Here is a 12,641-nt window from a genome sequence, read left to right on the forward strand (position 1 = left end):
CGCTTAAAAAATAACTTTCAATGCTCCATAAAGACGCGTTTACTTGAGGTTAACCAGAGTGGTGGAATATTTCAGAGTTCAATAATTGACTTAAAGCAATCAGGTTGTGTGGTTAGGTCTACCACCACCGTGAGTAGTTATAAATTCGGGGTGGGGATATATGATCGGGGAAAACAATAAATAGATTAAACAGTTTAGTTAAAAATGTGCGTTAACAATTTAAGCATCCAGGGATATTATTTTTTTAGTTTTACAGTTTTAAACTTATTTTACAGTTTTAACTACAGCAATAAATTTAAATTTGGTAACAGCATTGACTATTGGATACAGAAGTTGTTGTATTAATAGTTAAAGGTAACATGGTATTTTCAATGTGGTTTGTAAAGTATGTAAACCACCGACATACGTTAAAAGTGTTTTTCAAAAGTTTCATTTTTCAATGGATATGTGTATTTTATTAGTATACTTATTGTATTTTTTCCAATTCCTTGTTTAGATATTAAAGAAAAACCATTTTTTATTCAATTTTTTTTCTAGGATAAGAACAACTATCACCACTTAGTCAAAGAATAGTGTAATTGTTGCATTTTTCCTATTCTTGGTTTGGATATTAAATACAAACCATTTTTTTCAAATTTGTTTTCCAGGAGAAGAACAACTATCACCACTTAGTCAAAGAATTTAAAGTGAACTAACAAAATAATCTTTTTATATATATTTGGCAAATATAATCCCAACAAAAATGTACAGAAGAAAATATGTCCTAAATCTATATTTAAATGAAGAATTTAAATGCAAAGTTAGCTCACCATGAATTTATATTTTAACTGTTTAGAGGTGTTAATTTTAGCAAGAATCTTTCTTCAACTTCTTACTGAGTTGATGGAAAACTTTGCACTTTACTAAGTGCCCCAAGTCATTAATAGTTTGTATTCCTAAGTGGACGTAATTATTTTTGTTGCACTACCTACATAAAAATGCACATATGTATAGTATCACACCGGTAAATAACTTTTTATAGCAATGTTGCTTTATATTTCTGTACTATTCATATGCGTAGTATAAAGTTTTTGCAGTTTCAGTTGCTATACTCATTGATCAAACTAGAAAAAAAACTTAAACTGGTATAAGTCTGAAGAACTCAAAAAACGTAAATTAATTTAACTCATTTTGATTTAACTACATTGATTTAACTCATCAGCTTGCAAATGATTGTTTATTTATATTTTGAAGTACACCTCTTCTGTTCGTTTTGTAATTATAGGTACTACAAGCCAGTCATCGGTCTCAGATATGAGAGTTGGCTCTCGGCTTTTTAAATAATAATTGGTTTAATTTTTTACAATTTAAATAGAAATAGAAATCTAGATAAGCAGCGAAGAGGTAGCTGATAAGAGGTCTGCTTCTAGATAGCAACTGAAGATCTTTTCTTTTAAGACTCGTGTACAGAGTCTCGATTTGTATAAAGCAATGGTTTTACTTATCTCTGTGGTCTAATTATATCTACTAATCTTACTTATTTCCTACAATCAATGACAAAGTCAGAGTAAATAAAATAACCTAATAGTTCCATAGAATATTTTTATATTCAACCAGCTGTTAGTTAAAACAAATTATATTGCACTAAAACAAATCAAAGATTGCTTCACAACAAAATAATTTGAACATCCTAGTATTTTACTATGTATATTTACTTAATCTGTCCTCTTACCGAAGAATTTAACGTATCATTGATCAGCATTGCACATAGTATAATAATTCAACCCTTAGTGTGTCTTTTCATTTTAATCCAAATGCTGAATTTGTGTCACAAACGCTGAATGTTTACAGCTGTTATGTTAAGCAAATTATATCATACCAAAAGCTAGTTTAGAATGTTAGCGTCGGCTGCTAGACTTTTTAAAAATTAAAACTTAATTTCTAAAAAAACTGGGACCCTAAGCTAAAATTATGGCTTCGACATTCCCTAGTTCTCAAAATTATCTTTCTTTCAACACAAAAATCATGAAAATCCGTCAAGTGGTTGATTCATAATCGTGAAATAAAAAAACCCTTTTACGTTTTAATATTAAAGATGTGTGCTAAGTCTTGGAACACTTATTATTTCTAAAATTTCCCCATCTTTTAGATCTTCGCCTATGCTATATATATAGGTAACGAATAACTAAATAGAATATTATTTTGTTAAAAAACTCATAATTCACTATCACTACTTCAACTCGGCATCAGTCAAGAAGCAACTGAACGATTGTATAGTAATCACACCAGTGACAATGCCTACTGCAACGATTATTATTGAGCGATAATCGTCCAACGATGATCGTCCGACGACTGCAGTTCCAGCCGCACCAGTGACAATGCACCTCATATATACTCATATAACTCATATATAGGCACAATTTTTCATCCCCCCCCCCATCCACTATCATCACTGCGGCGGTACAGCTGGGGCGTTCACACCGGAGTGATTCCGCACCGCAGCGATGACATCTGAGTACAGTAATTTTCCGTCCTCCCTCATTCATGAGTGAGCAGTCAACAAGTTCAGTGTGTTGTTAGATAGAAATATGTTTACATCGAAATATGTAGACAAGGAAGAAATTTTGCTATTGTTTGCTGTAACTGAAGACAACGATCGCAGAAATAGGGAGTTGACAAGACCAAAAGGCGATTTGAGCATGGCGAAGACCATCAATTGATGCCTAAACTTATAAAAGACAAATGCCAGGCTCGTCACACCGGCACCGCTGGGCGGTGAAATGGAACACCCTGCATCTCAGCAGAGCGGTGGTACAGACGGTATATCGCTACCGCTCCATTGTGGCGGCTTGCATTTACTAAATAAAAAAACAAAATTTTTGTATGTACTAAATCACTGTGCGAATATTGCACCACTAACGCTCCGCCGCACCACTCCGGTGTGTATACACCTTAAATGTTAAAATTAATCTGGCTTCAAATGGAAATTCGCTAGGTCTGCAGATTTGCTGCGTGGGGGATTTTATTTTTTAAATGTCCAAATTCATGTGGTTCAATCTTTTCATGTGGTTTTGTGGGGTGGTGAATATGGATTTTTTGCATATTTATCATGAAAATATCCAACATAATTTAGATATTTTCAGTTCTACATATTCTTTGAGTTATCAAGATCCCTTTTCTTTAGTTTGCGGACGATGTAAAACTGTTTGTGGAAAGTTGTTTCCCTCCATGACGTTGAGTCCTTGCTCAAGGCTCAAAATTATTTCTCAGCTAAGACTTATAAGACATTTAAGTCGATGGTGAATCCCAATAAGTTGAAAATTTTAACACAAAACAAAATTCTCTGGATATTGAATATTTCCTTGATTCTTATTAACTCGTCATATGAGTTTGGGCCAGACATTAACCACATTTGCGTCAATACCTCTGGCATTCTCAAAATGATCTGCTCTGCAAGACACTGATCGAGCATCCATGCTGATCCATGCCTGCTAGATCCAGTATAATTTCTATGTGTGGCAACAACTAGGGTAGAATGTATTCTGTGCTGTATGTATGTATTCTGGTTGCCCTTACTGTCTTCGTTTAGTCCCAATACGGGAAGAATGAGCGTACACCTAAAATGTGTTCCTTCTGCCACATATTTATACCTCACTCTAGTTTATTTAAAACGTTTGTAAATACTAGTATACTGCACATTATACAATATAAAATAATATTTATAGCAAGTAATTATAGTCTCAATAACGTGAAAGGTATTCTCCATTCATAAGTCAGGAAAACAAACGCTGTGCATGAAATTATACATATTTATATTTATTTCATCATTTAGAATACATGACACTTGTACAAATAAATGTACCTGTACTCGTTGCATTTTCGTGGTCATTCACTCCTTCGTTGTTGCTGTGTTTTCTGTTTGCTGAGATGTGTCCTGAGCGTTTTTGCTTCCTTCACCTGCAGGGGGCTGAGCTGCGCCTGTTTCTGACGTAGGCGTACTGCGCTCTGTGTTTTCCTGAGAGTTGGCAGAAGACTGTGGAAACGTTGTTTCTATAAATTCCTTGCAAGATGGATCCACACCTTCTGAATCTTGAGATCTACCGTTGGGAAAACAAGCAAAGTTAAATGTTAGATCTATGTAAAATACCTTAGGAAAAAAATATTTTCACCTACAAGAGAGAGATAAAGGTTTGTGTACTTATTAAACAGACGGTTTAATTTAAAGTATATTATAAAATCCGTGCTCTAAAAGGATTGAAGAATTAAAAAACTACTATAACCACTTTATACTGGCTACCAACGATTGACAAAGCACACATTCGAAATGTAGCTGGAACTTATATACTTATAGAAATAGGTATTATTGTTGTATCGTTATCGTACATGTAATATGTATTTAACCGTAGACGTGTGCGGATGAAGACACTTAGTATTTTAATTGATTAACAACAAATATTTATAGATTTAGTTAACCCGTAAAAATCTAAAATCTTTATGTTAGTACACAAGTATATATTCACAAACCCAATTGTATACAAAACTTATTAAAACTGCTTCTCAATACTTCAAATTTTCATTTGAATATCAGACTTATTTGAATAAAGTGTACAATTCAGAATTTTAAATTGCTTAATAAAGTGAGTATGCCTTAGAAACCTAATTGTTTTGTGGGTCCTAACTGAACAATAATTGTTATACCATAATCATGTAAGTAGGCTACCCAGCGCTTGGGCCCGCCAATCAGAGAGCAGCATTTCATCCCCACCCCTCCGTAGGCCACGCCCCCTAGCCAATCAGAGAGCAGCATTTCATCCCCACCCCTCTGTAGGCCACGCCCCCTAGCCAATCAGAGAGCAGCATTCCACCTAGGCCACGCCCCCTAGCCAATCAGAGATCAGCATTCCCAAGCCAATCAGAGAGCAGTATTTCCCTTAAGCCATGTTCCCTGGTGTCCCACGTGGTCTATCCTCACACGTGTTCTAACCTCATTTTTATTTTCCCGCCAAATAACGTAACCTCATCTCCCAAAGCAAATATTGTAAATGTGATTGGTAAGGATTGAACCTGTGAACCTCTTAGATCAACGACTAACACTACTCCCGCTATGATACATCACCATAACAAAAATCAACATTTCACCCCGACCAGAAATAAAACGTTTGGTGATTGGTAAGGATCGAACCCGTGAACCTCTGGCTCATACATAGTCTCATACACAGTCAGCTACTAGAAAGAAACATTATTCAGATTACCCATCACCCCAAAAATACATGGCATCTATTAAATGTAAATTTAACATCCAACATTTTGGTGGCCTTTACAAAGGCCGTTTTTTATGCTCAATGGTTAAGTTACGTTTAAGCCTTCTTTCAGTTGTTTTTAACATTGGATACGTGAATTATCATTTGTTTTGTCATTGTAATGGACTGCAGTATATTATAGGTGTATGTAAATAAGACTCAGCAAAGATTGTAATTGTGATTGGTAAGGATCGAACCCGTGAACCTCTGGCTCACACACAGTCTCATACACAGTCAGCTACTAGAAAGAAACATTATTCAGATTACCCATCACCCAAAAAAATAAATAAATAAAACATGACTTCTATGAAATGTAAATTTAACATCCAACATTTTGGTGGCCTTTACAAAGGCCATTTTTATGCTCAATGGTAAAGTTCCGTTTAAGCCTTCTTTCAGTTGTTTTTAACATTGGATACGTGAATTATCATTTGTACTGTCATTGTTATGGACTGCAGTATATTATAGGTATTTGTAAATAAGACGCAACAAATATTGTAATTGTGATTGGTAAGGATCGAACCCATGAACCTCTGGCGCATATACAGCTTCATACACAGCCAACTGCTAGGAATCAACATTATTCAGATTACAATCATCCTAACAATACATAACATCTATGAAATGTTGATTTAACGTTCAAAATTTGGTAGCCTTTACAAAGGCCGTTTTTTATTCTCAACGGTAAAGTTCCGCTTAAGCGTTCTTTCAGCTGTTTTTAACATTGGATACGTGAATTATCATTTGATTTGCTTTTGTAATGGACTACAGCATGTAGATATATATAAAATAAAATAAAAATTGAATGTTTTTTCTTAGATAATTAAACACATTGCCTAGTATATAATGGTTTTAATAGTATGGTTTAGTAATATATATCTACGATTTAAATTTACATTTCTCTATCTAAAAATTAATAATGTCTAAGAAGAAATGGTGGTCATTTGTAAAGTTTTGTTTAATGGCTATTACTAATATCTTTTATTTACATTAATCTAAACAGTGTTTGCAAACATTATATTTCTACAAATTTTCTTCTTCTTCTTCTTCATCATCATCACGGTTCTGTAACAAAACAAGGAAATGCTAATGGCGTGTATCCTGGTTGCTGATTGGTTGTAATAAGCTTGTACCTGATTGGTCATAAATAGGTGATCTGTTGTGTGATTGGTCAATTTTTGCTATTTATACTTTCCATTACTAATTTTCTTTCACTTTGCTTTCGGCAATTGAACGTGTTGGATGTGTGCTCTTGTGTTTGACGTTTTGAGGTTATGTTTGCAAGTTATTTCTAGTGTTAATGTTAGTCTGATTATTTATTGTGTAGTGGATCAGTTTTATAGTAAGTGAACATTGTTTCTTTTGTGTAACGTGTTGTGCAATCGGTGTGTTATATTAAGCTTTGTGTGCACGCAGCTGTGCCCACACCACATCTTGTGTCCCTGTGTTGTATTGTGCAATCCGTGTGCTATACTTAGCTGTGTGCGCGCGCAGACTGTGCCCCCACTAGAACTAGTGTATCTGTGTCCCTTTCACTTTGCTCTAGGCATCTGACTACGATGGATGATAGTATGGCTGATAATGTATCCGATGAAGTAGTTGAACCCGCTAAAGTAGTTGAGCCTGTTACTTTGATTAGTACTGATCAAACTTATGTAAATAAATTTAGATTGTATGGAAGTAAAACAGTATTTAAATTCACTAATCCGCCTCCAGAGACTAACGAGATTGATTGGTTGAGACAAGGGTTTGCGCAAATTGTAAATAGTATGAAAGAGCAAGCATTTGAAAACGATCAACTTGGGTTTACTCTACAAAGTCTTAACTTGAAATCAAAAGCACCAGGCTATGTAAATTTTCGCCCTGCTAGTGAAATTGATGAAAATGTTTTGTGGCAAATCTTTGGTGGTATTGTGCAATCAAACTCTGAAACTATAAAATCTACTGACACCTTTAAAGTGGAATGCACTAGAATTAACCTTCCTGTAGGTTCTGGGAGAGTAAGGCCTGGGTTTTACAATACGTTTGATGAGGAATGCAAGTCAAGGCGGGGAATTGTTGTCATTAACAATAAAGATAAATTGTGTTTGCCTCGTGCAATTGTAGTGGCTGTTGCTAATCTAACTAAAGATCCTGAATATAAAGCTGTGAGGCAAGATAAGGCAAATAGGCAAACAGTTAGGGCCCAGGAACTTGTTCGTCGAGCTAGGGTTGAAATGCCAGAGGGTGGAGGTGGGATCCCGGAACTTGAAAAATTTCAGGTGTTTTTGAGGGACTACAAAATTGTTGTGTACAACTATGACAGGAAAGGACGTGATGTGTACTTTGAAGGAAATGTAGAGAACCCCAAGTTCAAAATTAACTTGTTGTTTCACAATGGACACTACAATGTAATTAATTGTTTGACTGCTGCTTTTGTTTGCAATTATTTCTGTGAAGTTTGTCATGTACCCTACGATCATAAAAGGGAGCATCGTTGCTCAAATATTTGCCCACAGTGCCAGACCATCTCACCCCCTTGTGTAGCGGAGAGTGGTGGTATTTTATGTAATAAATGTAACATGACCTATCGAAACCAGGAATGTTTTATCGCGCATCAAGCTGACAGATGTAAAAATGTAAAAAAATGTCTCGATTGTGGAAAATTGGTTTGGATTAGAGATCGCCCCAAGCCTCACAAGTGCGGTGAAGTATATTGTAAGCCTTGCAGTTCATTTGAAGACCCTAACCACAAATGCTATATGAAACCTGACACGAAAAAGCCAAAATCAAAAGATTTTCTGTTTATTTTCTTTGACTTGGAAACACGCCAAGACGAGTCCCTGCCCTCAGATCCCGATTCTAAATTGCATCAAGTGAACTTGTGTGTCTCACAACAGTTTTGCTATCAGTGTATTGAGGCAAAATTTTGTATGGCTTGTAAAAATCGTACGCGAGTGTTTAATTCTGAACCAGTAACTCAGTTCATGGACTATGTGATGCAAGTCCGTAAAAATTTCAAAGATGTTTGTGTCATTGCACACAATGGGCAGGGCTTTGATTTTCAATTTTTGCTCAAGTATGTTTTGGAGGATACAAAGTTCACTCCGAAACTTGTAATGCGGGGAACTAAGGTCATTTTGATGGAGATTGACAATGTGAGGTTTGTTGATTCATTAAGTTATTTCCCTATGCCTCTAGCTTCACTGCCCAAGGCCTTTGATTTGCCCCCGGAAAAGAAGAAAGGCTATTTCCCCCACCTCTTCAACACACTTGAGAATCAGAATTATGTTGGCCCTATGCCGGCAAAGGAATTTTACTGTCCAGAATCTATGTTTGAAAAATCACATGAAGATTTTGAAAATTGGTATAATGATCAGGTTGCAAACCATGTTACATTTGACTTTAAAAAGGAAATCCTCGAGTATTGTTTGTCGGATGTTGATATCTTGGCCCAAGCTTGCTTAAAGTTCCGTTCAATTTTCCTGCAAGAGTGTAATGTTGACCCGTTTCTCGAGGCTGTTACCATTGCCAGTGCATGTAACTTAGCTTTTCGCAGGAACTTTTTGAAAAAAAATACTATTGGCATAGTTCCTAAAAATGGTTATAGGCTTACAGACGCTCAGTCGGCAATTGCGTTACAGTGGCTATCGTGGGAAGAGGAGAAACGTGGAGTTAGAATTGAACACGCTGCTCGTGGAAAAGAAGTTAAGATCAATGGAATGAAAGTTGATGGGTATGATGGCCAACATATTTATGAATTTCAAGGCTGCTATTGGCACGGATGCCCCAAATGCTTCCCCTATGACCGTGAACTTGCTTTGAAAGAGGACCCCTCTGACTCACTTCACTTGCGATATGAACGGACCAAATCGAAAATAGCAAAGTTGGGTGATAACGTTGTACAAATGTGGGAATGTGAGTTTAGGCAGTTAAAAAAGACAGAAAACCTAAAACATCTAGACAAGTTGCCGATCCTCAACAATTTACCCCTGAATCCGAGGCAAGCATTTTTTGGTGGTAGAACCGGGAACGCCAAAACCTACCACAAGTGTGTGGAGGGAGAAACCATTGAATACGTGGATGTATGCTCTCTCTATCCCTGGGTATGTAAATATGGCAAGTACCCTGTAGGCCATCCGAATATCTACGTAGGAGACAAAGAGTGTAGACAGAGAGGTCTCAATGTTGAAGGCTTATTAAAGTGTAAAGTACTACCACCACGTGATCTTTACCATCCTGTGCTCCCGGCTAAAATGAATGGCAAGTTAATGTTTGTTTTGTGCGCGACTTGTGGAGATGGTCAGATTCAAAGTGATTGCGACCACGAAAGTGGTGACAGAGCACTAATTGGGACCTGGACCATGGACGAGATTCGTAAAGCTGTGGAAAAGGGTTATGTTGTACTCGACATGTATGAACTTTGGGAGTATAAGGTAGCCACATATGAAAACGGTGGGTTGTTCACTGACTTTATAAATAAATTTTTAAAAGAAGCGTCTGGGTTTCCTAGCTGGTGTGAAACTGAGGAGGATAAGGATCAGTATTTTGAGGATTATTTTAAAAAAGAGGGTGTCCAACTGGAAAAAGACAAAATTATCAAGAATGGTGGTTTGAGGTCATTGGCTAAACTAATGCTTAACAGTTTCTGGGGAAAATTTGGACAGCGTGAAAATCAGACCAAAGCTACGATTGTCAGGGACCCAAAAACACTTTTCAAAATGTTAACTAGCCCAGAAATCGATGTAATTAGAGTGCAGATTGTTAATGAAGAGGTTCTTGTTGTTAGCTGGGAGTATATTGAGGAGGTTGGGGAGCCATTGCAAAATGTAAATGTTGTGGTGGCAGCTTACACCACTGCCCAAGCGAGATTAAAGCTCTATGAGCATCTAGAAGCCCTGGGTGGTCAGGTATTGTATTACGATACTGATTCTGTACTATATGTACATAAGGGTGGTTTGTACAGAGTTCCCACGGGAGATTATCTCGGTGAAATGACCGATGAGTTGGTCGAGTACGGTCCTGGGTCATACATTGTAGAGTTTGTATCTGGAGGTCCAAAAACCTACGCATATCTTGTGTGGTCGACAAACAAACAAATATTGATTCCCGTATGTAAAGTAAAAGGGCTTACATTAAACATGAAAACTTCTAAAAAAAATTGGTTTTGACAGTTTGAAAGAGATGGTCCTAGGTGATGCTGCACAAACAATGGACATTGAGGAAAATAGAATCAGACGAACAAAGGATAGGAATATAGTTACAATCAGTGAAGTCAAACAGTTCAAAATTACAGGACCAAAGAGGAAACATAGTAGCAATTATGATACACTTCCATATGGGTTTAAAATTCAAAAAACTCACCAAAATCTCAACCCCTAAATCGTCACTATCACTCAAGTCCTCCCAGTCCTCAATGCCCACCTCGTTCCAGCCATTCCCTCCTGGCCCCCAATTAAACCCAAATTCCGAATCTGTGTCTTCGACTTCTGCTTCTTCAATCAAATTGAAATATGAACGAACCCTACACCACAAGTAATTTTGAATGAAACCATTTACAACCAACACTAGAGAGATCATCTTGGACACTGAACACATGTTGCACATGCTGCACATGTGTAGCGCTCCACTCTCCACTATCGCTACATACCTTAATGGTGGCATAGGCAGTGTTTCTAGGTGGTAACGGTGGCGGCCTGAGATCCACGGGTTGAAGTTCTTCGTATATTGGCTCCACCGGTTTAAGAAACACAAACCTGGTCTTGACAATAAATGGCGACGGCTCGCCGCGTTTGATGGAAAATACCCAGCCGATGCGAAGCACATGATGGCTGAGATCCAACTGGAGTGGGGCTATTTTTAAATGTGTTTGTACATTGAGGCGCTCAAATCTGGAGGGACTTGAGCTACTCCTTGTGCATGTGTGAATGCTATTGGTCACTGGCGCGGCCGACTAAAAAGCCCGTAAACCATGTGTGAATGTTGGTCACTGGCACGGCTGACTAAAAAGCCTGTAAACCATGTGTGAAGGTCACTGGCGCGGCTGACTAAAAGGCCCGTAAACCATATGTGGAGGGGTGAGTGTCATTCCAATTGGAACCTTTGCACCACCATGTTGTCCCTACTCGAGCTCTCAGCTAGAATGATTACTGATAACCTTTTTCTTTTAAATGCTGTAAAGCAGGCAGCAATCCTACCTATGATTAAATATTACATATTTAATTACCACCCTGAAAACTGTGGCTATGTCTACTACCATATTTGTTTTTTCGACAATGAAGAGTTTTGTAAGGATTGTGGAGAGGCAGCGAATATTTCTTTCCGAAGGTTTAGAACAATTGTATGTGTACCATAATTTATAATTCCAAGAGATAGATGCACCGTCTGTGCAGCACGTCTATACAATTGGACTAGATTGAGAAGATCTTCCTGTTTACAATCCTTGATCCCATCCTTGAGAAGGTGGTAAGAGAAACTTTGGGGGAACGGAGGCGGCAACTAGTTTGTTTTTGGAGGCCGTCACGAGCTGCGGCGGTGGAGGGGCCGCAGCTTTTCTGGGGGGGCAAATAAAAATACAGTTTATTCTATTTGGAACCTTCTAAACATCATGTTGTCCCTGTCCGAGCTTTCAATTAGGAAGATTTGCACAAACGTCATCCTTTTACCTTATGTAAAAGAAAGTGTTGATCTTCCATCAACGCTAAGGCAGGACATTTTGAACTATCATAGAGAAAACTGTGGCTACGTAACCCTAAACTTCTACGAGTCTTTTAGAGGCTCTAGTAGGTTATGCATTGACTGTGGAAGAATGGTTGATCTTCCTTCTCGCTTAAGGCGAAGAGGTAACTACATGTATCCAAAGTTTAAAGTCCCAAAAGAAACATGCCGCATTTGCATGGCTCCTTTATTTATCTTCCATAAAGTCACTTGTAAATATTGTAAAAACTAAATGTTAAAAAATTAAAATAATAAACGGAGATGGCAATTAGTTTGTTTTTGGAGGCCATCACGAGCTGTGGCGGCGGAGGGGCCGCAGCATTTTAAAAACTTAATAAATTATCAAAACACTGTTAAGTTGTATCATTTTAACAATGGATGTCAGACGTGCTATAGCTGAAGAGCTACACAAACCTGCTAGAAAGAATTACACAAGACGGAAAGTGACTCTTAAAGGGTTGAATGATTTGTACCAGGCCGATCTCGTAGAGATGCAGCCTTATGCAAAGTTAAATAAAGGTAATCGGTACATAATGACTATGATTAACTGTTTTTCTAAACTCGGTTTTGCAGTCCCGTTAAACGATAAGACAGGTCCAGCAGTTGCAAAGGCACTTGAACCTATATTGATAAAACATAAGATGAAACACTTTCAAACCGATCAAG

The 12,641-nt window shown here is 37.4% G+C and overlaps 1 protein-coding gene across 1 annotated transcript in view; it reads right to left on the reverse strand.

Moving 5' to 3' along the window:
- Positions 1–3,774: 3,774 nt before the first annotated feature.
- The window catches only part of LOC128999879 (uncharacterized), a 42,254-nt gene continuing 33,387 nt past the window's right edge, over positions 3,775–12,641 (reverse strand). The window contains exon 4 of the mRNA XM_054426616.1: positions 3,775–4,076. Coding sequence (XP_054282591.1) covers positions 3,869–4,076 — 208 coding nt within the window. The 3' untranslated portion in view covers positions 3,775–3,868. The remainder of the gene's footprint in view (positions 4,077–12,641) is intronic.

Source organism: Macrosteles quadrilineatus, unplaced genomic scaffold, assembly GCF_028750875.1.
Source record: "Macrosteles quadrilineatus isolate MER2022 unplaced genomic scaffold, UCM_ALF_1.0 Scaffold_8__2_contigs__length_117827958, whole genome shotgun sequence".
In the NCBI taxonomy this organism is placed as follows: Eukaryota; Metazoa; Arthropoda; class Insecta; order Hemiptera; family Cicadellidae; genus Macrosteles; species Macrosteles quadrilineatus.